This window comes from Amphiprion ocellaris, chromosome 2 (assembly GCF_022539595.1).
Source record: "Amphiprion ocellaris isolate individual 3 ecotype Okinawa chromosome 2, ASM2253959v1, whole genome shotgun sequence".
In the NCBI taxonomy this organism is placed as follows: Eukaryota; Metazoa; Chordata; class Actinopteri; family Pomacentridae; genus Amphiprion; species Amphiprion ocellaris.
This window is the reverse complement of record NC_072767.1, coordinates 18,770,156-18,797,492: the sequence shown is the minus strand read 5'-3', so window position 1 is coordinate 18,797,492 and position 27,337 is coordinate 18,770,156. Positions and strand designations below refer to the sequence as shown.

Below are 27,337 nucleotides of genomic sequence, written 5' to 3'. Positions count from 1 at the left end.
CTCCTTTCACTACGTTTTAGTATTGTGCTGTCATTTTAACTTAGTTTTTGCATATAATTGGCCTATATTTTAATCATTTCAGATATGGAGGATTCCAGTGACTTGTATGACTCCTATGAGTCAGAAGCTCCAGCATGGGCAGACCACCAGGCCCAGCATCTGGAGGATCTGGACACCGTGGAGTGCCTCAGGAGGAAGATCAAATACTACTTCATGAACCCCTGTGAGAAATACCATGCTCGGGGAAGAAAACCATGGAAACTCATACTGCAGCTCGTCAAAATCGCCATTATTACCATTCAGGTACAAAGTAATCTTATAACAGAACCAGTTGTGATTTTTTAAATTTTTTTTAACCTCCTCAAAAAAAATGCCTTCTTCTTGTCACAGTTGGTGTCTTTTGGGCTGAGCAACCAGATGGTTGTCGCATTCAAGGAGGAAAATCTGATGACATTCAAGCACCTCTTCTTGAAAGATTATGTCGATGGAGGCATGGATACGTATGCTGTTTACAGACAGACAGATGTTTATGATCACATCGAATACATTCTGAAACAGGTAACTGAATGTTTCTTAGTGTGAAAACCCAAAAAGGCATGATTTTGATTTGCTGTTATCTGTTGATTCTGGTAGTGTGATACTATAGATCTTTCCCTTTTGTGTTACTGTAAATTATTATTGCATTTTACAGCTCTACATGCTTATAGGGCCTGAAAGGCAAACTCTTATCATGGGACTGGACTTTGTTCATGTTGTTTGTTTTGCTGAGATCTATCATGACAGTTTATCTACATTTCTGCAGCTGTTCTCTTCATAAAGTTAGCTTTCTACCATGCGTACATTTTTGATGTTTTCACAACTACTGTCAAAAATTAACAGACTTATCAGTTTCAGTGTTTTTATTTGTTATTTTCCAGTATGGACATCTGCACAACATCACAGTAGGCAATCATGAATATGAGAAAAATGGTGGCGTCTACACCCCACTGTCAGTGTGTCAGGACTTCTACAGGAATGGCACCATCTACCCTGGAAATGACACCTTCGAAATTGATGCTCATGTGGAAACTGGTGAGTATGTTTAGTGTTTATAGAGATGATTGGTGGTAAGCAGGTGTGGAGTGCTATTTGTTTAGGTAGCAGAGCTCACCTGTGATGCACGTTGTGGCTTGTTTCTCAAGTTATGCAACCACTGTTCCTATGGTAGCAAGTTTACACTCATTAGTGAACTATAACTGACCACATGATCAAATGTTACACCGACCCCTTAAATAGTTTATAAAGTCATTACATTGCAATTCATTCAAAAAGAACAGCTTAACACTCCCATGTGAAGGATTATGTCCATCAGTCAAGACTATTGGTATGGCAGACTGTGAGTCAACAGCCTAATTAAGCTATTTTTGTAAATAACTGTGTTGCAACCCAACTTAAGAACCCAATGCTCATGGCCTCAAGCAATAATAGTGATGAATGAGGTATACAGGCATAAATAAAGGCTTCAGATCAGTTTGAAGCTTATTATTATTATTAGCTGTTTAGCTCTTCTACTCTCTTGCTTGACATATACTTTAGTGATGATTGGATCCTCTACTGTGTTAAAATCTAGCCTGTATGAATTTTTGATGAAACAATTCTGTTCATTTAACATAGTAATCTCATATTATGGCAGAGCCAATCAGCTAAGTCAGAATAAACAGCAGCCCATCATTACTTCAACACATGAACGTCAGCCAGTCCAGAATATTTCTTCTTCAAACATGATCTCTTTAGAGACCCCCTAAAGAAAAGCAGACTAACATTTCCCTCTGCTGCAGAGAAAACGTTCATGCATTAGCAGTCTCAGCAATCGGCAGTTATGAAGCTGGTTGAAATGATTGAGTGTGCAAATCTGTTATCAAATCTTAGAAGAATCTTTTATCTCTGTTTACATCACAAAGTCAGATGTTATATAAAAGTTTGAAAGACTGCATTCTTCTGTGATTATGATGAATAAAGAAAGAAATTTCTCACCAGGTTTAATTGTAGTGTCATTTTGTCTGTGTTGTCGCTAACAGAATGTTTCAACGTGTATCCGATGTATGACCCATCATTGCGTGAAGTGCTTCCAGGTTTTGAACTGCATTTCAAAAGGTTTGTAAACAACATTGGCATGTATTGTTTGACTTAAGGCATCATCATTTTGTGCCATATTGCAGCTGTCTATGATTTGAAAGCCTAAGTCAGTTCATGCAGCTGCTCTGTCTTCCAGGATGCTCTCTGTCAAGCTCACATTTGTTCTCAAGGCCATAAACCTGCAGACAGTGAGACATCGAGAGCTGCCGGACTGCTATGACTTCACTGTTATCGTATGTCACTTGACTTGTCTTCACGGCTTAGTAAACACAAGTGAATCATATCAGACTTTGTCTTTTACAAGCAGTCATATGACTCATCTGATCACTTCATTGCTGCTTTAACATTGATTCCTTGTGACAGCGTACCTGCTAACACAACACAGCACAGATAGGAGTTCAAATAAGAAAAGTGAATCCTGCCTTTATTAACAAATCAAATTTACGCACACAAAGAGCATGTTAAAAGGAATGTGTTTGCACATGGCACCTTTAAATAGTTAAATGTTAGCTTTAACACTCAGTAGGTGAATGTTGAGCTACTAGGTTTGGCTTTAAAGCTTTTTGAAAACTGTCTTTACCCTTCTTGAAATATTGTCATCTGGTCAACAGATAACTTTTAACAACCGAGCTCACAGTGGGAGGATAAAGATCGACCTGGAAAATGATGTGGACATCAATGAATGCAGAGACTGGAAAGTATCTGGAGCATGTAAGTTTACTGAGCTGATTTCAGTATGCACTAAGAAATCTCCTGCTTTGCTTTAAGCTCACGATGTTAAGGATTACTTGAGGTGTGTTTAGTGCTAAGGCTGTAAAATTTTTAGCTTGAGACTGAGCAAATTGTTTTAAGATGTTCCTCTGGTTCACATGAGAGTAATTTTAATATCTCTGTTTCTTCAGCTGCTAAAAGCGCAATCCTGACTGTGCTGTTTGACTGCCTCATCATTGTAACATGCATCGTCTCTTTCACCCTCTGCACACGTTCGGTGATCAATGGGACTCGGCTCCAATTTGTGAGTAAAATAAACTTGCTCAGTGCAAAGAAGGCTATGATTGTCTGATATACAGTGGGTCATTATGTATTAAAGTGGAGAGATGTCAAAGCCAAAAAACATTTATACCTCCTAAAAATCAATAATGAAAGACCAAAGTTGCAACATTTTTAACAATAAATATTTTCATACTTAGTTTAACTTCTTCATGACATTAACCTGCCTATTAATGGAAAAATCTTATTAGTGCAGCTGCAGTTTAGAGTATGCTTGTCCTGTCAGTGTTTTTTTACGAATCTACAAGTATATCTTGTCTATACTTCTCCTTATCTCAGAGGACGTACAGTTCCATACGATGAAAATCTATTTTTATTGTGTTTTGTGGTTGTTATTAACTTGGAAGTGTAAAGTAAAAGCTGTTAAGATATGAAGACAGTTACTTCTGCCATTCTTTAAGCCCCCCATCAACTAGAGAACTTTCCAGCTTTACAAGCCAGTAAGAATTTAACAGAACTGCTTCACACCAGCTGACAAACTAATAGTTGTCTGACTCAAGCTTTGCACCATCCTGCCCCTTCACTATCCACTGTTTCCACGTGAGCGAAAATACTGGTTTCATAACTGCAGCGTTGTCTGACCAACTCGCCATACACACAAGTTAGAAACAGCGGCTGTTCTGTGAATTCAGCAATATCTCCTTGTAAAATTACCACTTGGAGAGAAAATTAGAAGTCAAAGAAAGTCTTTGTCTCACACACTCATCCACTTGTGTAAGCTCTTTTGCTGTGCACTGTCAATCACAGACACAGAGTCTTCTTCCTGAAGGGGGCGGGGACAGCAGCAGCTCAGTTGCATTTAAAGCTACAGACATTGAAACAGCCTCTTTAGAACAAGGCTGAAATCAGGAGTTGTACAGTGAAATGAATTGTCTTTGTTGTATTTTGAAAAAAATTAAACATACACTCTGGAGACGTGAGACTGCTATAAAGTGACGTTTAGTATAGGTAAACAGGGTCAGCTATTACTTATTGATGCTGATTTATTGGATGTTGCAGTTTTCCTTTACTTTTGGACTTATTACGTTAGCCTCTGCAGTCTGTCAGGTCTATCCCTACTGATTTTTTTTAAAGATTGGCCACAAAATAGAATTAAATTGATGACTTTGTTGTAGAGATTCAGACATTTTCTTGTCTTCTAAATAGGAATACACCCACTACTGCATGAAATACTGCAATAAGGAGGTGCCATGGTCGGACAAGTTGGAGTTTGTGAATGGTTGGTATATCCTGATCATTGTCAGTGACACAATGACCATCATCGGCTCCATTCTCAAGATTGACATCCAGACTAAGGTGATGAGGATTTTATCACTGCCATTTATTTATGCTTTTGTCAGTTCATAGTGTAAACTGCAGTGCTTTTCATTGCTTCAAGTTTCATCTGAATATTTGTTAACGTTGAGGTATTTCTGGAGTTCATCTGTCACTTTTTGAACCTTTTCTTTCTAGGTCCTCACTAGCTACGATGTGTGCAGCATCTTCCTTGGCACCGGCACCATGCTTGTCTGGATTGGGGTCATCCGCTACATGGGTTTCTTTAGAAAATATAATGTAAGACCAGATTTTATTAGTATGAATACAGAAGATGTTGCAGGGCAGTAAGTTAACAAAACCCTGTTGCAACCTTCATTTTTGTGCTTTCAAAGGCTTCAAGATTTGCTTATAGAGACATTCATAGCCTTTAATTGTGCAAACAGACTAATATTTCAGCACTACTGAGTTTTCATCAGGGAGTCTTTTCTGGTTATGGAAGTTACAGTAGAGTTGAAATGTTAATCAGTTTGCAAAATTAAAGGCTGTGAATTAATCAGTGTGTTCCAGTGTGCGCTTTTAAAAGCACAAATATTCCTTCTCCATCAATCATGCAACATATTTGAATAATATAGAATATTTTGTGCTTTAAAAGGTAAAGTAACACAGGATGGCTTCTTCCACACTGAGAGCTGTTCTCAGTGTAAATGTGCTGCAAGCTTTGAGTTTTTATGTGAAACGTGTGTCAGCTGCTTATTGGACAATGACTGGTTCCATTACTGGTAGGACTGTCACACAATTATGCTCAGATTTGGGAACTAAATACTTCCCCAATTTATTGTCAGTGAAGCATCAAAAGACTGTTCTTTGGCATCACATACTTAGTAAATTTGATTTTGAAGGTTTTTCCAAGGCTTGTTCATGATGACAGCTCATTATAAAAAAAATAAGACCCAATTAACTTGAAAGTCTTCTTACAATGAAAATATTCAATTGTAGTCCTGACATTCATCTTCAGTGTACATTTTTCAGATCTATTACCACGTGTTCTTTGGCCATTTCCAGATTCTAATCCTGACACTGAGGGCAGCTTTCCCAAATGTTATTCGTTTCATCTGCTGCGCTGGAATCATCTACCTGAGTTACTGCCTTTGTGGCTGGATCGTCCTTGGTCCATATCACGAAAAGGTACCAAATGTTTATAAAATAATAACAAATCTGTAGGATTGAACAGAAGCCAGATCTGAGAATGTTTTCAATTCAAATAAATGCGATGAAAAAAAATATTATGATCAAATTGAACTAACCAACTGCTCTATGATTTATAGTTCCGGACCTTGAACACAGTGTCAGAGTGTCTGTTCTCACTGATCAACGGAGACGACATGTACCCCACCTTCAAGAACATGAAGCAGAAGAGCAACCTGGTGTGGATCTTCAGCAGGGTCTACCTCTATACCTTTGTGTCGCTTTTTATCTACATGATCCTCAGCCTCTTCATCACAATCATCACCGACACATACGACACCATCAAGGTGATTATTATTCTCGTTTTTAGATATTTTCTAACCCACCATTCATTATCTGTATTCTGTTTGCGTGATTTGTGTGCTGCACTGAAACAGAGAAGAGAAAATCTGATTTGCAATTACTCTAGTAAAATATGCTCAGTGCTTGATTGCTGTTTCTAAGAGGTTTAATCCTTGATTTAAACACTCTTAAAATCTTAACAACCACACTCAGTTTAAACTAATGTGCCTCTCTGACTCACATCATTCAGCAACAGCAGCAAAGTGGAACCCCGACATCAGAGCTGCAAAAATTCCTGTCAGTGTGTAAAGATCTGCCGAATTCTGGTGTGTACAGACTCGACGAGAACAACGGCTGCTTCCTACAGTGCTGGATCAGCCGGTAAGATTCATTTTTATACTCCAGTGTTAATCCAGAGAACATCAAGGGTTATTGTTTGGTCCAGATGAGTGATAATATCAGTACTTCAACACTTTTGCTCAATATGCAGTGTCATTGCACCCATTTTTAATTGCCCCTTTTTAGAAGTAATAAAACTAAAAATGCAAGTGCAGTTTGTTAAAACACTTCTTAATCTGTATTCACTACTCATAACATTTCTAATAGAATCAAAGCTGAGCTTTTTTTTTCTCATTTCAGATGCAGGGAGCATCAAGAGAGGCTGACTTCAGAGGCATAGAAAGTCTTTAATGTGGAGATACTGAAAGGCTGTACTGTATAAATAATAGCCTAATAATTAATGTGCACTTTAAACGGTTATATTCAGTGGGAGTGGGTTTCGGAATGTTAGAAGCTTCCTCCCCTCTTTACCAGTAGTCATAAGTTTGCTCAGCTGAGGAACACTTTTTCAGTGCTGAACTGAACTGAAGAATGTGACAATCAAGTTTGGTCTCAATATGATGCACTGATGTGGGAAACACTTTGTAAATACACTTATTTATATCAATACTGTTGATGAAGAATATTGTGACACAGAAATTTGAAATGGTATTGTTTTACAAAGCATGCCACTTGGAAAGACTCCAATATCGCACTCTCTAAATAATGTATCAAGGTTCAATAAATAAGCTGAAATGCACATTAAATGAGATTTTATTTCTCCATTGCCAGGAGAAGGCATCAGTAAAAAAGCTATGACATTTTTCCAAATACTAGCTGAAAATCCCATTTCACTTTTTGTTAATAGAAGAACCCATACAACGGTTAACACTGTAAAACTGACAGTCTTCAAAAGTAATATCTGGAAGCAGATATTATAAATGGCTCCACTAGTCACCAGTGTAGCCATGTATGTGGCCTTTTATTTCCCAGAGGAGACTTGCCTTCTGACCCTTTGAGTTCCTGCTGGGGAGGTCTGACATCAATTCAAACCAACATGAAGCTGGAAATGAGCAAAATGGGCCACAATCTGTTCCAGTTTTCTTAATTGCAGAACCTTGAGATCATAGAACATCTCTTGTTTATCATTAAAAAAGCATCTGTGTCTATTTACAGTACTCTTAGTCCAACGTGAACCACCACAGCTCGGCTTGTGTGATCAACTTGATGCAGGCTCCAGACTGGGCAGATGTCACTAGAACATTGGAGGTCCCTGATAAAAGCGGTCAACTGCTTTAGCCCCCCATAAAAGGTGACTACCTGAAAACACTGGCAGCTATATAAAAATAAGTTCTTAAGTCTTAATCCTAAATTTTCCCAGGCCAGTTTTGTATTTTTTCACTCCTTATAGTGTCCCTTCAACTTGTGGCAGTCTGACAGCAAAGCAGTTGTCAGGAAAATCCAAAAAGAGTATTGTGGGTTTAAAAAAAAAAAAAAAAAAAAAAAAGAGAAGCTCGGTTACTTCATTTGATATCCTGAGATAAAATGACAAATCACGCTTTGTCAAGTCAGTCTGGTTTGGACTGTGTGACACCAGGGGGAGGTGGAACCCGCTGCTCCTCCATTCTGTTGGACTGAGAATGTAGAATGAGACTGAAGAAATCCTCATCTGGTACAGTTGGTCCCTTAGTTGTAGATGGTGGAGCAGCACACCGTTGGTCGTTCAGTCTGGAGCCCTAAAATACAGTGGAGACGGCTCAATTAGAAGTCTGTTCTCAAAAAAACACTAATAAAATACCATAAAAATTGTGATGAGGCTTTTCACCATTTTTCTGGTGTTTTATAGATTCAAGGATGAATTGCGAAAATGACCTTTTTGTAAATAACTGTCAGTTTAAGCAAAAATATTCCTTTAAAGACACTAGAAATGCATTTATTTTTGTTAGAACCTTAACATCCATCTTTTTACAAACGTATGTCAAGACTAGCTGAAGAGAACAGAGTTATGCAACACTTCAAAAAGTATATTTGTATACTATTTGAGACACCTGGATTTATTAACATTATTCTGGTAGAATATAACCCTGTCAGAACTGTCAAAAGAAACCTGTGTGGTTTAACTAAAGCTATGAAAAAATACAATTTGCGTAAGTGCACATTCACACAGTGAATAAAGACACAAAGGACAAAAAGCTTTAGATGAGATGGCTAATCTCCATGAAAGTATTTATGACTTTTAAAAATGAAGTGGAAAAGAATGTGTTCAGGGATTGATTTTATAGGTCTGTACTTTCCAAATAATTCCAAAGTTATTCCCTGGAAAGAACTGACTTGTGGTGTTAATTAAAGGAGGCTTGTTCTGTTGGTGCACTTTCAATTTAAAAAAAAAAAAAACATAATTGCTGATTTGACCTGGAAAGTGTGTTAGTCGGCACACAGCTGGGATAACGGAATACAAAAATCTGTCCATAGAGGTGAAAACAATCAGTATGAATAATTATTTAATTGGGTTTAAATGATCAGTTAGTCAATGGAATTGTTTTTCTAATAATTAAAAACATTTGTTATGTCCAAGAGACACATTTTCTGGGCCTATAAAATAAAAAATTACCAGAATTCAAGGGTTATCTGTAATGTGGAAACTACCGTTTGTTATGGACACAGGTCTATATTCTCATGTCTGGAGCAGCATGGAATATTCTGGATGTCTTTTTCTCACCTGGCACTTGACTAGCATGTCAAAGAAGACCTCGTCTCCCTCAGGCTGCTCAGCGCTGGCCTCGAGGCGACCGTACAGGGAGGGTGTGTGAGGTGTATCTGTACTGGAGATGGGCGCTGGGAAGAAAAACAAGCATTTGTCAACATGTGAGTGTTGATACTGCAGGTTGTGTGATAAAAATGGCCTATGCCTCATATTTTATCACCTTGTGACGGGACTTGATCTATGCTGGAGGTGGAGGGTGTACGAGGCGGGTTGGAGGTGTTGAGCCGTAAGCCAGGAAAATGGCTCAGGTTTACTCGTTGGTCGTCGAGACGACGGGCCTGGGAGCTGGCCAGCAGCTCCAGGAAATGACCAGGATCCTGCAATGGTGTTTCGTGCTCCGAAATGGCTAGAAGCAGATTATTTTCATGAGTAAATTGAGGACAATGGATTATGCTGGTGCGGGTCACAGTGAGTCGTGTCATTTACTCCAACCAGCATTTTATTCTGATTTTGTTGATGGTAAATACAGGAAAAGGACAAATTATGTTCCTAGTTCAATTCTACGAAACATAAAGCAACATTCCATCTGAAAACATCTTTGAAGAATCAAATATTCTAACTAAATAGACTTGATAGTTGGCTCAAACAAAATGTTTCCTTCTTGGAGTGTGAAGGCTGTTTGGATTTGTGGCTGTTAAGCAGCAAATTTACAGAGTTACAAAGGTCTCTAAATTGTACTCATTCAAGGGTGAAACTACAAGTAATTTCAGCAGAGTGTCACTTCAGGCCATCTGACAACACAGAGGATTAACAACATTTAACATGTAAAGGATAAATTTGTGGATATGTATTCACACCATATAAGGTCAGGGCTTTCTCTCTACTAGAAATAGGTGATGCCAACGGATTCACAATAAGATGAGTTATTGGCTTGTCACCAATGAATTGATGAAACGTGTAGCTAAATAAGAGCCTTTCAGTTAGCCAAATTACTTTCCATGATTTCACTTGTATTTAACCATGAAATCAAGTCAGAAAAGTTACATTACATATGGTGTGAACAGCAGCAAAAACACGGGGCTGACTCACATTTGGCTTCAGATACAGGTAGGGTGGAGGAGGGAGAGGGGTGGGCAGGGAGATGGCTCTGGCCATCAAGTGTACACCTTTGGTCGTCCATTCTGTTGCCCTGGAAACGAGAGAGGAGGTCGAAAAAGCCGTCCTCCCCGATAGTGTCCCGTGATCCCGGCTACAGTGAACAAAACAGACAGGCTTAATGACATCAGAAAAAACCTTCAGATTATCAATGTAGTTAGAAGCACTTAATGAGCCATACAGGTCATTTTCTATTCAGAGCTAAAACAGTAAGCCAATTCTCAGCTGACTATTAAATAATTTTCAAAATATTAAAATATTTCTAGGATATTGGGATAGCCATTGTTATGCAGAACATGTCACAGCAGTTGTCGTCTATAGTGAAGACTTAAAATTCTAATTATATTTTACAATTAAAACTTACCATTTTAAAAGGAAAAACTAGACTTTGCTGCAGAGTTAGTTAAAGTCATGGGTTTGTTCTTGTGAATAACACATTTATTGTTATTGTCATGTTTTTATTCTTTTAAACCATTTTTATTTAATCAGGTTAATTTTCTTTTCCTCACTATAAAATGTACACATTGTACATTGCTAGAACTGTGCATATCATATGTAAGTAAATTAAATTTATGCTGAGTTTAAGTCACAGCTGCTGTGTGCAGGCAAAGAGATGATAAAAGGCTTGTGACACCGCTGTAGAGTTTATAAGTCAAAATGGATTAAAAGGCTTTTCAGTTTGTACAAATTGACTTTATTTTGAAACAAAAGCCTTCTTTATGTACTTGTAAATGTCTTTTACATTGTTTTGTAACACATGAGTACACATGGTCCTATATTGCCACACCACATTACTTCCCCCAGGCTGGTCAGGCTGGATAAAGATTTCAAATTTAACCTTTGGGGTGAATCATCATTACCCATAAACCCAAAAAAAGACTAAAGGGATGTTCTTAGGTTATGTGTGGCTATCAGCTACTTTAACTGAGAAATACCTTAGGAGACACTGGTGTGTCAAGCTCAGGAGCTGTGTGCTCGGTGCGGTGTTCATGCTGCTCTTTAGGGGGTGATTTGTTGTTCTTCTGCTTCTTGCTTTTTAGTCGGTGGAAGAGGAAAAGCTTTGTGGAGGCCTTGATGGTGTTGTTTTTTGAAGATCCAGGAAATACGTCCTCCTCCCACTCCTGCGCATACAGATTGCATAAGTTTACACATCACTGACTCATGTTGGAGCTCTAATGTTGTACCTACCATAGCTTGGATGAACGGGTTCTTGTTGTAGAGGGAAATGTATCTTTATCATTTATCATGTAAACACTGATGCATTAAATTCTAAATGTATGGGAACATTTCTGCTTACATGGGTCAACATGTTTCTCAAGTCGCAGTATTGAAAATTATCCAAAATCAGCAAATCTGCCCCTGCAATTTAATATGTATCTATCATCTTGACTCATAAATTATCAATGAAATGAGAGACAGAAAATAATACATTTCATTTTTAATATTAGCACCTACAGTCAAACAAAAGAGTTGAAACATTTTACTTGTTCAGCAGGTTTTGAAATCAAGCTGTGATTCAACAACTTCCACAATTCATTCAAGACTAAAAATAAAGACTGCATACTTCCTATTCTCAGTCATTTTTACATACCGGATGTGCTGGGGAGTCTCCACTTTGATTTTTGTCTGGACTTGGACTCTTGGGCTCCAAGTTCTCTGCAGTACCTCCTCTTCTTGATGGAGACTTAACTACTGAAATAAAAATACAAAGTTCAACAATGTGAACATATTTTAGTAGTATTATCTAGTATTTCTACAGCACTTTAACTACTGGACAGCAATCGTTTAGCCAAGTTTACAACACAAGTGAGATCTTTATTGGAGCTGGAAAATAAATTTCTGGATCTACTCAGCACTTGTCTGCATAAAAGGCACAGAGATGAGTTAACATCCTGAACCCTGAAACCTGCTGATGGGTTTGAAAGCAATGCTGAAAAAAAAAATGCCCCCACACAATTTATCAGAGCCAGAAACTGGACAAACATAATTATGTGATTTTCAACTTTACATTCCTTAAGCTACTCCCTGCTATCCCTTTCTGTTCTGAAAAATAAACAAAACTAAGCTTATCATCATAATTTTCATTGCAATCACTTATCTTACATATCTAATTTAAAAAATTGACAAAAATAAAATTTATTTTAAACAGACTCAGTAAAAAAACTATAATTCTGTGCTCCTTGGCACAGCAGTGAAGCCATTTCTAACTCAGCTGCCATCCGAGGATAGGTGGCAAAAATGTAGTTAATTTTCAGCCGAACTGCAGACTGTTTCCACAGAGTAGAGAGGAGACATGTTTGAAGTAAAAATGTGAAAGCAGAGGGTTAACTGTGTTCTGGCAAACACACTGCCAAAAATGTAATTGCACAGATTGGTAAAAATGGATTTGTCAGTGCCAGGAAATAGCTGACTATTCTAAGGAATGCAGATTTACCTGGTAGGCTGGGGTAACCCTGGTAGCTTATTTGTAGAGCAGAGCTATTGGTATTGGTGTTGCGGAAGATGTTGGGATGGATATTGGGGTTGGACTTCAGGCCTACAACCAACCGCAGGTCTGACAGATTCATCCTGGCTGTCACCTCGCCACTTTTATCTCCAGTCTACACCATTGACAACATTCAAGTTAATGCAAGTACATGACTCCAAAGAAATAAAAAGTTCATTTTAACATCGGCAGTGTAACATACAAACAGTTCACTTTATACACACATGCATACAAACAAGCAACAGAATTATTCCCTGCTGTTCCTAATACAACCACTAGATGGCGGTGTGGTCTGATGAAAGCTACTGATTTGACTGACTGAGGAGGTAAAGTGTAAACAGTCACCTCTTTGGCAACTTCCAGATGTTTTTCAGCGAAGTACATTGCTTGCTCATGATTCCCCAGGGCAGTGTGGGCATTTCCTAGACTCCAGTATGCTCTTCCTTCACCGACTCTGCGGCGAAACACAAAGGGAAACTGGCTGAGCAACTTCAACTGAGATTATGCAAATACGGGTGGCCCGTAATCCATCACACAGTAAAATGACAACAACCTGATCTGAACCTAAGCCTATTTCACAGCAGCAGCTGGGTTTACCATAGCCCTAAAATCAGTCTCCTATCTGGACATATCTCTCTTATTACATGTAGGAATGTCATGACTTCTACTTACAAAAAGATTATTTGTATGATTAAATATAAATAAATTAGAGAGGATTCAGAGCACACTCTGTACTTCTTATTTATTAGCTTTTACATACTTATTGTGAAGACTGCAAAACTAGAGTGGTACTCCCACACTGTGGGTTAAGCATTACCTTGTTACAGTATAGTAGAGGAGCAGAATATATATATAAATATATCCACTGACTTTTTTGCAAAATTTATGTATATTAGCAAATAACTTTCTCTGCAAGCCACTTCATAATGTTGGAGTTGGCCCTGTTTTTATGCCTAATAAAAAAAAAACTTTTTCTAAACCCACTTGTGATTTTGCACATCTTTGCTATTGCTGTTATTTTCCATAGACAACACAATGGTAGCTTGTGATATATCTTGACATGAAGTCTTGAAAATGCTGCCTCCTTGTGACTGGGTCTGACAGTGTCTGACAGCTGTAGGTAGTAACACCACTTAATTTTGGCAAATGACTTGTTCAGAGGCCACCCACATTCAAACTGCATGTGCTCATTATACTTCAAAGACAGTTTGGCAGGAAAGCTGACAACAAATGGCCTTAATGGTATACCGGTCATTGAGGTCCTGAGCAATGACCAGATGTTTGAGGTGATAATCAATGGCTCTCTCATAATCCTGCAGTAGTGTGTAGGTGTTTCCTAGACTGTAGCAGGCCTGAGCCTCCACGGCTCTGTCCTTCAAAAGCCTGGCCAGCTGCAGAGTCCTCCTGGGGGCAAAAGAGAAGGGAAGGAAGAAGGTCAAAGAATGTCTTGGGTGGGTGCAGGCGAATGATAGTTATCTGGTCTTTTCATTCTGCTTTTGTTCTCATTTTCTGAGGACTTCTGCAACAAGAAAATGCTTGAATCATGGATTAAAAGATTTTGAATTAATTTACTTACTGCTCTTGTACGCTAAAAAACAGTATCTTTGTATAGTGTTATACATATCTGTGGCTTTATTGTATTCAGAACTTTCTGTTTGTGTTCTATAAATAACCAAGGCAGTAACACGTCACTTTTATTTAACATTTATAAACAGTTTAACGTAATCATTTACAACTGTGAAGATATTTTAAGTATGTATTAATTTGAAGTAGTTTTCATACATTGCTATATTAATGTATTGACATGTGACAAACATTTGCTTCCAACCTTATAGAGTGATTATTACAATGGTCGATACCAGAAAAGAGGTGAGAAAGGCCCCAAGCCTCATATTTACTCACTTGTAATGACCAGCCGCCACGTCAAACTGGCTGAGGAATATGTTTGCATTGCCAAGGTTGCAGTGGGCCCTCCGCTCAGCAGACTTATCACCAAACTCCTTAGCAATGAGAAGTCGCTGCCAAATAGGACAAACAGAAGAGTGTACATTACAGTCACTAAAGTCAGGATTAACGCAAAACACGGACACGGAATCTATTTTTTATTGTCAGGTGGTGAGAAATAACAAATATTCTTTTTACATTGATTTCATCGGTGTGACTATTTTTACGCCCAAATTTTTTCACCATGTCTTTTGGCACCACATTAAAGACGGACGCGGCTCAGGTGGTATAGTCACTACCTACAAAGTATAGCACTTTGTAGAAGCTAATTTTGGATAAAATGTGCTATAAGTGGGGAAAAATGATCATTTACCACATTAGTAAGTGTAAACAGCGGCCTTCCATATTGTTTTGGTACGAAGAGGATGCCATTACACTCTGTGATCTCTTGGAGGTGATCTGTGTTGATTTTGATAGTGACAAATGATAAAGGAAAATTACCATGTAGCTGCCTGCTGCAGCTCCTCTCCCACAGGACAAGAGTACAAAAGGGCTGAGAGTGTGCATGGACAGTGCAGCTGCAGCAGGGACTAGTGGCGGGTTTACTACTAACTGGTTGACAGTGCATTTGTAATTACTGAAGGCTACTGACCTATCCTCCAAAATGAATCAATCTGCTGACCCTCCCCAAACCAAAAGTGACCTGAAGCCCCACATGATTTTGCTCAGATATGCTGTCAGCATCAACAATGTTTACATCATTTCAAATGAGCTGGGATAATCCGGTGTGATAGCATGAAACAGACAGAGCACTGCAACTTAGCCAATTAAAGTAAACACAACTACCACGTAACATGTAACAACACCAATAAAGTGCATAAACATATTAAAACACCCAAAAGACAGGCTTTCAGTCACTATTTTCTCTAATAAGGCAAAAAAAAACAGAACACCAATCTGCAAGATCCAATCTTACAAGTGCTATCCTCAAACTATAGAAACACCTGCGAGTCAAAGCACCTGGATACAATAGCACAGTTTACTAAGGCTGGACTCAAATATCCGAATATTCAGTCATGACGGTGGTATCTGAATATTTATTTTAAGATCCGAATATTCGAATATTCCCCCCCTCCCCCGTCGGACGTTACGAAGAGAACCAAATATTCAGATATTGGTCATTAATCGGGGCCGAATATCCGGAGCCCAGAAACAGTCCTACAGTTTACAGGATCAGCCAGTGAGAGCTCACATCACCCAGAGCAGCAGATAGGAGCAGAGGAATCAGAAGCAGCAACACGCAGAGCAGATGATCAACATTCACCTGCTCTGCGAGTGGGAAATAAAAATAACACACACAGACAAACCTGAAAAATGTCAAGTGCACTGGTGCAAACGATGAAAATGTTTAGCTGCACTTGGCACATTGTTGGTTGTGCTTTGACTAGTTTGCTACCTACCTTTTCATGCGCAGCTACTGCACTTTCAAAGTCACCCAGCAGATAGTAAGTGTTACCAAGATTCCCATAGGTACGACCCTGGGCTGCCCGATCACCTGACTCCTTCACCAGGCACAGGTTTGCTCTTTGTAAAAAAAAAAAAAAAAAAAAGAAATTAAAAGATTTTCATTTAAAAATGTTACTTTTACATATGCACATTATCCTACAAAAAAACCCAAGACAGATGGATTAATCTGCTTCCAGAATTCATGATGACTGAGTGAACTCTAACAACAAAGACAAATTTTGTCTTTTGTTCAATGCGATGATTTAACCAGGCTGCATAGTATATAAATAATCTCATCTACTGACCTGCCTTTCTGGACATATGCAGTGGTAAATGTTTATTCACTTATAATTGTGATGCCACAGTTGTCATCACATAACATTGAGACAGAGTTATCAGCCTGAGTCAGCTACCACACTGACACATTACTGATTTGTGTCCAATGTATGGCCAGAGAAAGCTCACGGAGGCACCTGATGTCCAACAGAATGGATTATGCTTTGCAATATGACCAAAATGTTATTATTACAGTAGGTACTTTCTGATCAATTCCACTGCAACTTAGCATCTGCTAAAAACTCCACAAAAAGGAACTTATTGGACATTAGGTTAGGATTATTTTTTCAAATCGTTCTTTTCTAAAGTCAAGGTCAAACTTTCACACTCCGTGTTTTATACACTGTATTATATTGCCACGGCAACATGTCAGTAGAAGTTGGGAAAATGTCAGTTTACTAGAAATTTCATCTACGAGTAAACAATCTTGTAAACAAGTGACTTTAACCTCTGCCAAAATGTAAACTCCAAGGCAGCTGAAGTATAGCAATTACTACTTACAATCCTTAAACAGCACCCAATCACCCCGTTTAGAGAATGTTATATTTCATATACATAGCATTGGGCTGTTAGTCAATTTTAAGCAACTTACAGCCGTGTCGGAGTTCAGTACCTTAGGCAAGGATAATTTGAGGTCATCATGGGGAACCTGTAACTCCTCAGCTTAGGTTCAGGACTTTCTCATCACCAGTTTATTTTCTCAGGGTTTTAACAACAAAATAAAACACAATGTTCTGTAAACGATGACACCAACTCACTCATAGTATTGTGCAGCTTTCCTCAGGGCTATCCTGGCCTCCTCTGGAAACTCTCCTGGCTCTGCTCCAGTCCAGCAGAGGCTCTTGCCCTTGGCGTGGTAAACGTTTCCGAAATTATACAGCGCTCGAGCCTGCCCAACCTACAGCACGCACACCAGATTTTCACAGACGGAAACCAGAGTGACCAGTGCTGTAATTATATACTTAAAATACACTGACACCAGACTTTCTTGTTTGCATGCAGACTGGCAAACTATTCTAGATGTTGGTACACCAATCTTATGCAGTCATTGCAGAAACCGATCTGTGGCCCCAGAGCATGTTCTGTGGTATGGTTGAGAATAAATTTGAATCCATTTATTCTAATAAAAGTAAATAGTCATTTTAGACACAGACTTGACTTTTTATTGACAGAACAGTTAAAAATTATTTACTCTCAGTTTGCCTAAATAAAATAAGTGATGGAATCTTTCATTTATATCTAAATAACTCGTTTTAATAGTAAAACATTATAAAAATATGACCCACCTTATCATATACGGCTCTTGTGATATCCAAATGTCTTTGGCAACAAACCACAGCTTCTTCATATCGCCCTAAAAGCTTCAGTGTATTCCCAAGGTTACCACTGGCTTTCGCTTCACCAAGTTCATCTCCAATCGTTCTGGGATTTCAATGGAGAAAAAAAACACATTAGGAAATAATTAGGTTGGAATATGTGTGAAAACACAAGAGGCAAGAGAGTAATTTACAGCTGCAAGCAATAATACGCTGAAGTCTAGTTTAGCAATTTAATCATGGAGAGAGAAATAATGATTAAAAAAGTTTCAGCCCTCAACCATCCTTATGCACATAATGGCTCGCCCTGGTTAAAAATCACACCAGCAGGAAAAACACAGAATTTTTCACTGCTGGACATCAATTGAAAGGCTTAAAAAAGAGGAAATGGTTGTGGAACAAAGTATTAAGGCCGTGGAAAGATTTACCTGGTGAGCGTGAGGTCATGCCGATGGTACTCTAGGGCTTTATTATACTCTTGAAGGTGAAAGTAGGCATTTCCCAGCTGGCTATAGATGGCGCTCAGGATTTGGAGGTCCTCTGTTCCAACCTGGATGGCAGATTCAAAGAAGGACACACCTGCGCGGTAGTCACCAGCCTTACAGAGCCGCTCACCTTCCAGAGCCAGGTCCAAACATGACGCCTCCATCCTGCAGAAAAGTGGGAACGACATTAGGAGTGACAGTGAACTCTGTGCCGACGTTGAAATACCTCACTATAACAGGAGGATTCCCAATTTACCTCACTGTAGCTTTGCTGACAGCTTCAAACACACAGTCACAATCAAATAGTGTGACTTGATCAACATATTTTAACAACTTCTAAAATCCTCAGGTGTATGCAGTGGTACAATAAATGAAAGGAGTCAACACACAGGATCAAATGAGCTAAATAGTACCCCAACTTCACATTAGTACACCCAGAGGAAAAGCCAGTTGCACACAAATACAGTATTTGAGCCATAACATCTTAGATACCACATCAGTATGTCACAAGAAGTTAGTCAAAAGTAAAAGCCACAACTCTCTTTCTAAAATCTCTCCCCTGATATTTCCCTGCTCTATGAACAGTAGCATCCAGAACTAGAGTGGAGCTTTCAAACAGCTTCAGTAACTTTGTGTTCTAAGTTAAAATTCCAAAGTTACAGATTCATCTCTCCATCATTTTTCCTCCTCATTGCCCTAATTTGCAGACATAGATGAAAGGAAGTTCTGAGTTACTCATACGGAGCCACATCAAGACTCAATACATAGGCATGTCAAGAACGGTTAGTGAACCTCATCAAAAAAAAACTATCAAACATTGAGGTTAGTCAAAAATTTTCAAAATGGGTCCAGAAAGTTAGATTTTTTTTTTTTTAAAGTTTATTACTGATTACTTTGTTGGCTATTTAAAAAAAAAACACTTAACTGTTCAGCATAGAAAAAAATCTAAGGTGTTTCATTCATAAGCATGAAGAGCAGTAATTTCTCACTTTTGAAAAGCTGGAACCTCTGAAACAAATATCAAAAGATGTCACTATAACTTGTTAAATTATTAAAAAGACTACATAACAATTATTTAAACCTTTGTCAACTGCCATATAATTCAACTGATCAATTGTTTCAGCACAACTGTAAACTATTTAGATAATTCAGCAATGCCCTTAAGTTAGATTTTTAACAAGTATTCAGACTCAGGATCAGCAAATGCACCAGCAAATGTGCTACAGGGGTGTCGTTTGTGTTTCAGATTAAGCCATTTGACCTGCAACATAGGTCACTTACATTAGCTCCTCTTAAGGCTCAGTGTAGAGATTCTTTCTTCTTATATAAAACACAGAGAATCAGCAAACAGCAAACAGAAAAGTCCAGTCTCTGTGAAACCAAACCCTATAAATCCAAAATAGGACAGAGCATATCCTGTCTGTCAAGTATACTAAGCCCTACAAACGCCACAATTACCCTGGAATGAAAATATGTACCTTACATCTAACCATGAACACAAAGTAAACTCAGATGTGTCTGTGGCCAAGACTCCCATTTTACAACCTCCAACATCTCGTTTTGCAGGCTTTATACAGCCAGTAACGTATTAAGGAAAAAAAAGGTGAGTGAATCCACAGGAATTACATCATAAGATTGTAAAACAAATCCAGTCATGCATGGGTGCAAGGGATTCAGATCTACAGGCCCGAAATAAGGATCTCCATTTACTTCACTTGAAGGAAACAGTTCAAATGTTAAAATAAAATTTCACAAGCGGAGTGCATTTTATTGTTATTGACTGATGCTACATTTAGACCAACAACACAACTTCCTGTAAGTTGACCTAGAAAGAGATCTAATAACACAACAATAGTCACAGTGAAGTGCATATCACATGAAAACAAACATTTGCCAGCGTTAATTTAAATTTCAATAATTATATTTTTACAACTTCGGTATTCCCTTCTAAGACTTTTGAGGGACCCTTTTTTTCCAGTATTAAAGCTCTGAGGCATAGCATTTCCTGCCAGCCCGTCTCCTGACCTCCCAGTAAACTCTGTTAATACTTAAAGGAATTGATGGTTATGTTTAGGGTTAAGCTCTGCCCCTTTCAGTAAATAACACCATGTTGTGCTGTATTTGCTGTAGAAAGTGATACATTTGTCCAAGAAATGACTGACAAAATGTCACTTAACAGAATTAGATATCAAAAAATTTTAATAATTTTATGTTGCATTTACTAAACTTAGGAGCTTCTACATCTCTATATTCGAGGATGACATAAATACGCTTTGGTGGCAAGGACGCAAACGTTTCATCTCAACCAGACACACAGGGTCCTCCTTTCAAAATCTGATGTGTTCTTGTGCCATTTTTTGGACAGGTTTTGCATCTCAGTATACCAACACAAGGTGTAAAACTAGAGTCAAAGACTTGTCTACTTTAACATGCTGTCTGATATCTAAGAACACAGTTAATTATCATCAGTCAAAGTGAAGTCACATACAAATGCTCCAGCTCACATACCTGTTGCCTTTTCCCATTCTGATGCACTCGAGGCAGTTTGACACGACGGACATTTCAAGCTTCTCAATCACTCTTTGAAGCAAACACAGCCCTTTCAGCACAACACTCTTTGCCTTCTCTTCCTTCATGTGAATACACATAACGCACACAGACACAGTCTCCCAGTATCATAAGAATAAAGGAAAACTCCGTTGGATCTGATGCCTTCTCTAAGAGCGCTCAGCTAACAGCAAAACAAAGGACTTAATCCTCTCAGCGATCACATCGACCTCAATGGTCAGGTTCCAGGACGACAGACCTTTTGTTTAAGGTGAATACGGATTAACACCAGATTGTTACTAAAAAGAAATGACTGAAGTGAGAGCAGTCGGCTGAGTTGCCATGTTTAGCTGTTGTATTTCTCTGTCACCTAGTCACTGGTAACCTGCATCTCTAAGCCACCTGACGGTGTGTGTCACTTCCAATTAGGCTAGATCTCAGTGGTAATTATAGCCACTTTAAGTGGCTCCAGTGAACTTTAAGACTATTTGCTCAACACCCAATCATTCATCAGCCTGGATATTGACCTCTCAAAAGTATTTTATCTGGATGATAATATACATTTCATTGACATGTGTTGCTTATTCTTGGAAAATTATGTTTTTTTGGTATAAATCACACAAGGATAGCATAGTGATGTATTAGATGAGGAAATCCAGAAATAAATTCACACCACATCACAATCCCTTCCCCAAAGCTTCCAGTAACTCAGCAGTTGCCAATCCGGAGAAATCTACTTGTCCAAATGAATTAGGATGTCTGGACCGATGTGCCCTCTAGGGGAAGAAACAATATGTTGTCTCACAAAGTCCACGAGCACTGGAAAATGCCATGTGACAGTAAAGCTACCACTTCAGCTGAGCAAAAAGTCAGGTCAATAATTATATGACAGGGCCAATGTTGTGAGAAACCCAACCATACTGAAGAGCAAATGTTTTAGACTGGGAAAAAAATAATTAAGTTTTCTAAGTGGCTTCGCTTTCACAACTACAGCCAGCACAGGGCTACTTCTAGGGCAGCTGCATTAAAGCAATTTGTCCTTGCTGCTTGTGGGTGGGCAAAGGAATTTTAAAAAGTATCAGACCTCTTCCTGCTGCATCTCATCTGTGAAAGCAATTGCAATTAGTACTTAAAATTAGACACACTAACAAAATATCTGTTTATCAGATTTTGTCAGTCACCTGCAGAGCAGTCTGTTACCTGTTACTGAATACAGAGAATGGAATTCACTCAGAGGAAAATGTGCCAGTGATACACTGACTTGACGAAGCTTGTATGCTGCGCTTAAAAATGACTCTGTGGTGATGCAATTCATGTCTTTACCCCACATGGTTTTTCTATAAATATATCATAGTTACAAACTCATCAATTACACACTGGTAAAAGATAAGCATGTGGGATTATTAACAAGACAGTGGGAAAAATTTCTACCAGCTCAGATACCACATAATTTTAAATATCAATACCAGAAAAGGAAACAATCACAAGTCGGTTGACGATGAGTGTCAGATAAACCATGACAACACAGCCTGGAGTCAGGTTATATTCTCACAGTTGTTTAGTCCTACCATGAAATATTTACAATGTGGCTAGTAAGGACCTCCTGTAGTCCACTCAGAATCATTCATCAGTTGGCCAATAAGGTGTCAGGTTACTGTCCCACTTGGATAGAAAACACACTGTTGTTGTTTAACCTCACACACACACTGACACAAACATCTGTAATGTACTAGTAAACACAAATGCAGAAATGTTCCTGGTCATTTTCCTAAATTAACATTAAATATAGGATGCCATTTTCAATCATATTTCATATTACATTTGGAACCACAATCTTACCAAGTGTTTTCCTTATCAGATATGTAAGAACAATTGAATAAATTCTGTATTAGGGTTGCACTTTAGAGATATTTTATTAGAATTAACCTGCTGATTGTCTTCTCAGTTATTCAAAAGAAATAATTAGAAATGCATTTAAGAATCTGCCACCACTATTTTAGGTAATTTTATCTACATAAGTAACTGCTGTGAGTTTTATCAACACTGGTACCAATTAATCTTTTCTCACTCGATTAATCTAATAATTTTTTCAGTCTCTATTCATATCTGCATTCCAAGTACCTGCTTTTATCCCTCCATTTAAAACAAAGTAATATGGTGTCTTTTTAAAAAACACACTTTAAATATTTGATGAAACATTTTATTTTTTATTCTCTCACTACACATTCGAAGAGCCTAACTTAATGACATGTTGCAATTTATACAAATCTTACCCATTAAACACTGTAAACACACAGCCTACCTCTGGCGGACATGTAGTAATTGGTCCTTGTTCAGTGCACGCCACAGAGAAATGCTGCCATACATGACAGTCAGCCTAGCAGTCCTAACAAAAGCCTGGGTGAACACAGCCAGAGGATGAACCACATTATGGATTCCTCTCAGTCACAAAGCTCAAGGTGAAACAAACAGTTTTTTCAAAAATCCGGACATTAACTGATAACAAATTACACACAACCGTATGTGGAATTCATTAGGAGAGACTGCACACTGCAACGCATGGATTCAGCTGTCACACTATCTCTATCCCACCTCTTATCTTGAAACTGGAGCTGAGGAGCGAGAGTAAACACTGACACTCACCGTCATGTGTTTGTGATTGCGAAATCTAATTCATTAGCAAAAACTAACACAATCAATCAAGCAGGTTTGAGAGGATGCAGATGAGAATGCACTCAAGTCAGCAAAGCTTTAGAACTTAATTATTTTAATTGCGGCATGTGTTGCCATAAATATTGTAGAAGCTGTCAGTTCCGGCCATTGTTCAAAGCAACAATGATATTTCTTGTTTCTGAAAGTTACAATATGTAGTAAATACATAGGAAAATGCTTTGCAGACACTTGGGAAATTTAGCTCACACCAGTGCTTGCTACACAGTGCAGACTGTGTGCCAAGAAAATCCCACACAAACTTCACCAGCCTGTACCTTTAAAACAATGGAGGAAGAATTCATGTTGTTCGTGCCAAATTCCCATGACCATGTCAAAACAGATACTTGACAGTCAACAGCCTGTTTTATCCACTCTGCACACCTCCCATTTTGGGGATCATGTGCCCACTGTAAGCTTTTAGATTTGATCTCATTTGCACATACCATTGCATTGAGCTCTACTGGACTTGTTTGCCTCCCTGTTGGCTTGAATGGATCTATTTTTCCTATGACCTCATTCACTGACTGAAGTGTTTTCACCCAAAGAGCTCCAGCTGACTGCATGATTTTTTTTGTTCATTGCATCATGCTCTGTTCACTTTAGACAATGCAGTGCATGAAAATCCCAAAGGGGAAGCTTTTTTGCTGTATAGCAATAATCACATCAAGTTATAAGTCGCTTACATCCTGAGCAGAGGTGGGCAATTTGGCCAGACCATACCAAAATCTTTTTGGGTAGAATCACAATCTGAATCTCACTTGTCTGCACAGCTTTAGTGCAACTCGTGACCACATGATAAGTTGTGCAAATGGTGACAGGATATAAAACTCGTCACTAAAATTCAAAGCAAAAGCTCGACTCACAGCTCTCTGCATCCTGTCCTCACTTTGACTTGGTTGAATCGCTTCTTCTAGGCTGTTGGTCCACTATAAGTTAGACCTCCAACATGTGTGGTGTATAAATGTTGTCCTAGCAGTGTCATATCCAGTGATGCTTCTGTGTAGTCATTGTGGATGAATGGACAAGTGATACAAAATTCAGCTGTTTAATTGTATTAAGTTGAGAAGTACAGTATTTTCTCTCGTGAAGAAGAAGAAACTCTGTTCAACAAAAGTAAATTAATTTGTGATGACTGACTCACAAGGTAGAAAACCTGTTATCACTGAAACAACACAAATAAACCCATGATTTCCAATTAGCCCAATTCCATATACATTGTTAAAAATGCTAACTTTTTTGGACCTTCAAAGAACAAAATTTGTTTGGCTCACATGGGGTCCAGCAACTTGTTGTGAAAGACGCCAGGACTACCACAGTGAATGCATAGTCCTGACAGTGAAGCACAGAGACAAGAGTGTGATAATATGGCAATGGAAGAGTGAAAATGTGATGGCATTTATAGATTGCACAATGAATACCTGTAACTAAACCAAAGTACGCCCAGCCTGCAGAAGCTCGGCAGAAGAAGAATATTCCAGCATGATAACAATCTAAAGCACACTGCCACACCCACACAAGAGTAAATAAAAATCTGTGAAAATAATGGCCAGGTATGTCACCCAACTTGAATCCAATACACCTTTGGAGTATTTTAGAGACATATGTTGTGCAGTACAACCCCCCCAACACAAAGCACCTGAAAAACATAATCTCTGAAGAACAGTAAAACACCTCTCTAGAAATTTGTGCAGCACTGATGTCCTCCACATGCTGAGGAGGATCGACACTGTTGTAGAAAATAAATGTGGATATACAAAACACTGGGAAAAAAAGATTTGCATGTCATATCATATGATATATTGCAGTAAATTTCTGCTGGAGGGTCTGCACTTTTAATATAGTTAAACTGTTATGAAACTGTTGTGGTAAACTCTACTGTTTAGCTTGAAAATAAAGCACTCAGTGTGAGGTGACACAATTTTGAATCATTTGATGTTAAAGCGAAATTGCACACTTTGCTCTGCTTACTCATTTCTGTTGTCATATACTGTACTTATACGTTGCACCCATAATTACGCAATCTGTACAATTCCACTCACAGACAGATCATGTGCCAGGTTAAAATAGCCACGATGTAAAATCTGCCCACCCCCTAATCCCGAGTCTCGCTCTTTTTTTTCTTATGTATTCGTTGGAGTAACTTCACCTCATGACCATTCTCTGTGTCCCACATTATTTTTTTTCTAGTGGTGTTTGAAACTTGGGTGGTAGGAATCAAAGTAAAAAGAAAGAAAACTGACACATGCCACTGAAACATATTGGCAGATTTCTGCAACAATTTACTTCACAGTAAAAAGTTCATATATTTTAACTTACTGAAAAAATAGCGATGGTGCTCTATAATATCAACAACGCTTGGACGAGCACGTATATTTGTAGCAGCATTTGTAAAGTACATTTTAACTGCCAACTATGTAGTGCTATACAAAAACATATTGATAAACAGTAATGAAGAAATTAACAGGAACTTGGTGTGACTGATTCAAAACAAAACTAGACAGAGAGTGCAACTAAATAATTTTAGTTTTATTTTTGCTTAAACCTGTTAGCTTCATTTGGTGTAAATGCAAATTTATTATATTTACTTAAAATATTGCATTGATGTAAAGCTTTGAGAAACTTTAAATAAGTCAAATGTTGCCAGGAATGAGCTTTAAAATCACAGTTATCTATTAAAGCTGCAGTGACAAACGTTACTTGAGGATATACAGAAGTTAGTATTTTTCATAATTATGCTGATTTTTCTTTACCACCACCTTGCTACATTAGAAATGGTGTTACTTGCATTACTTTTGCACTGTTTTAGCAGAAAACATATGCTTTCGGTGGGGGAAAAAAACTACAAATAAAAGGTATAAAAGCACAAAGACTGCTTTCTGGAAGCCCTCGCTCTAAGTAGGAGTCACATAATAAAAGGCTTAATGTGGCATCCTAAACCATAACCATTTCAACATGAATACGCCCAACCAGTCCTTCTCCTATTAAGTGATGCTCTCTCAAGTGATAGCCATTTTTCCTTTTTGAAGAAAGCTTAAGAGAAACCATCATTAAAGACTTAAAAACCCAACCCTGCATGGGAAAGAAAGGTCTGGGCAAATTTAAATGGAAAATTGAGTCTCAACACCATAACTGTTGGCTGCTCTGTAATTACTGTTCATCCCAAACTAGTTGGGTAAGTTTCCCCAAGAAGTGAAAGCAGTATCAAGGTACAGTATCGAAAAGTACGTTGAAAAAGACTTAATACCTAAAATTAATTACTAACCATATGTGTCCTACACGTACAAGCTCGTGTATTTTACATGTTTGTTGTCCTCAGCTGAGCTCACTTCATGACACTGTCGTTTGGAAAGATGAGTCGAGTGTTTTGGGAAATTATGTGGTGGGAAACTGTAAATGAGTCAGTTTAGTGTGAACATGCCATCACATGTTCCCTGTCTGACTAGACGGCTGATATTGAAATGGGGCGACATTTTTCCAAGTCTGTTGATTGTCAAATACGCAGCAGAAGGTTTTAAAGTTAGCAAAACTAAACTACCGTTAACGGCTAACGGACGTTTCCTACAAATGTAGCAACCAACAACCGGACCGACACCAAAACTTTTCAGGTATTTTTGCCACCTACCTCAAACTGGAGAAAACGCGTCAAACATAGCTTCGGCGTTAGAAAAATAAAAGTAAGAAAAAAAGTCCTAAACTCGTGGACTAGCTACTGTTTTGCGCCAGCTGTTGACATTTGTACTCACTCGTCCATCTGGAGGAAGATGACTCCGCTGTCTCGGGAAGCACGAGCTGCTGAAGCCCCTCCTCGCGTTCAAAATCTGACTCCAATTAGGATTCCACTGCTGCTGCATTCACGGGCCGTCGGACGTTCTTCACTCGT

General features: G+C 38.4%; 2 protein-coding genes across 7 annotated transcripts in view; one reads left to right on the top strand and one right to left on the bottom strand.

Moving 5' to 3' along the window:
- The window catches only part of mcoln3b (mucolipin TRP cation channel 3b), a 7,875-nt gene extending 841 nt beyond the window's left edge, over positions 1-7,034 (top strand). For both annotated transcript variants that reach the window (XM_023263255.3, XM_023263254.3), the window contains exons 2-14: positions 83-303; positions 391-558; positions 918-1,071; positions 2,058-2,133; positions 2,252-2,348; positions 2,727-2,826; positions 3,018-3,130; positions 4,312-4,461; positions 4,618-4,719; positions 5,485-5,607; positions 5,748-5,954; positions 6,200-6,330; positions 6,589-7,034. In XM_023263255.3, coding sequence (XP_023119023.1) covers positions 85-303; positions 391-558; positions 918-1,071; positions 2,058-2,133; positions 2,252-2,348; positions 2,727-2,826; positions 3,018-3,130; positions 4,312-4,461; positions 4,618-4,719; positions 5,485-5,607; positions 5,748-5,954; positions 6,200-6,330; positions 6,589-6,628 — 1,680 coding nt within the window. In that variant the 5' untranslated portion in view covers positions 83-84 and the 3' untranslated portion in view covers positions 6,629-7,034. The remainder of the gene's footprint in view (positions 1-82; positions 304-390; positions 559-917; positions 1,072-2,057; positions 2,134-2,251; positions 2,349-2,726; positions 2,827-3,017; positions 3,131-4,311; positions 4,462-4,617; positions 4,720-5,484; positions 5,608-5,747; positions 5,955-6,199; positions 6,331-6,588) is intronic.
- On the bottom strand, positions 7,024-27,337 carry LOC111563967 (G-protein-signaling modulator 2-like). Of its 5 annotated transcripts, none has more exons than XM_023263252.3 (15): positions 27,201-27,337; positions 18,142-18,363; positions 17,684-17,819; positions 17,156-17,295; positions 16,016-16,139; positions 14,514-14,629; positions 13,860-14,015; positions 12,957-13,065; positions 12,561-12,726; positions 11,718-11,818; positions 11,062-11,247; positions 10,061-10,220; positions 9,192-9,377; positions 8,987-9,102; positions 7,024-8,003 (listed from the first exon to the last, which is right to left on the bottom strand). In XM_023263252.3, the coding sequence occupies exons 1-15, from the start codon at positions 27,206-27,208 to the stop codon at positions 7,836-7,838; spliced, it is 2,094 nt and encodes a 697-aa protein (XP_023119020.2). In that variant the 5' UTR covers positions 27,209-27,337; the 3' UTR covers positions 7,024-7,835. The 5 variants fall into 5 exon arrangements, with proteins under 5 accessions (XP_023119020.2, XP_023119021.2, XP_035800835.2 ...); XM_023263253.3 differs by having other exon boundaries at positions 27,080-27,218; XM_035944942.2 differs by lacking the exon at positions 27,201-27,337 and adding an exon at positions 20,707-21,092 and having other exon boundaries at positions 11,718-11,815.

Coding starts and splice junctions, on each gene's coding strand:
- LOC111563967 (XM_035944941.2), bottom strand. CDS start 20,846: ATGTGTATTCACATGAAGGAAGAGAAGGCAAAGAGTGTTGTGCTGAAA. Junction 17,296..17,683: donor CAAGAGCCGTATATGATAAG/GTGGGTCATATT, acceptor TGCGTGCTGTAG/GTTGGGCAGGCTCGAGCGCT. Junction 14,630..16,015: donor CAGTAGCTGCGCATGAAAAG/GTAGGTAGCAAA, acceptor CCTATTTGGCAG/CGACTTCTCATTGCTAAGGA.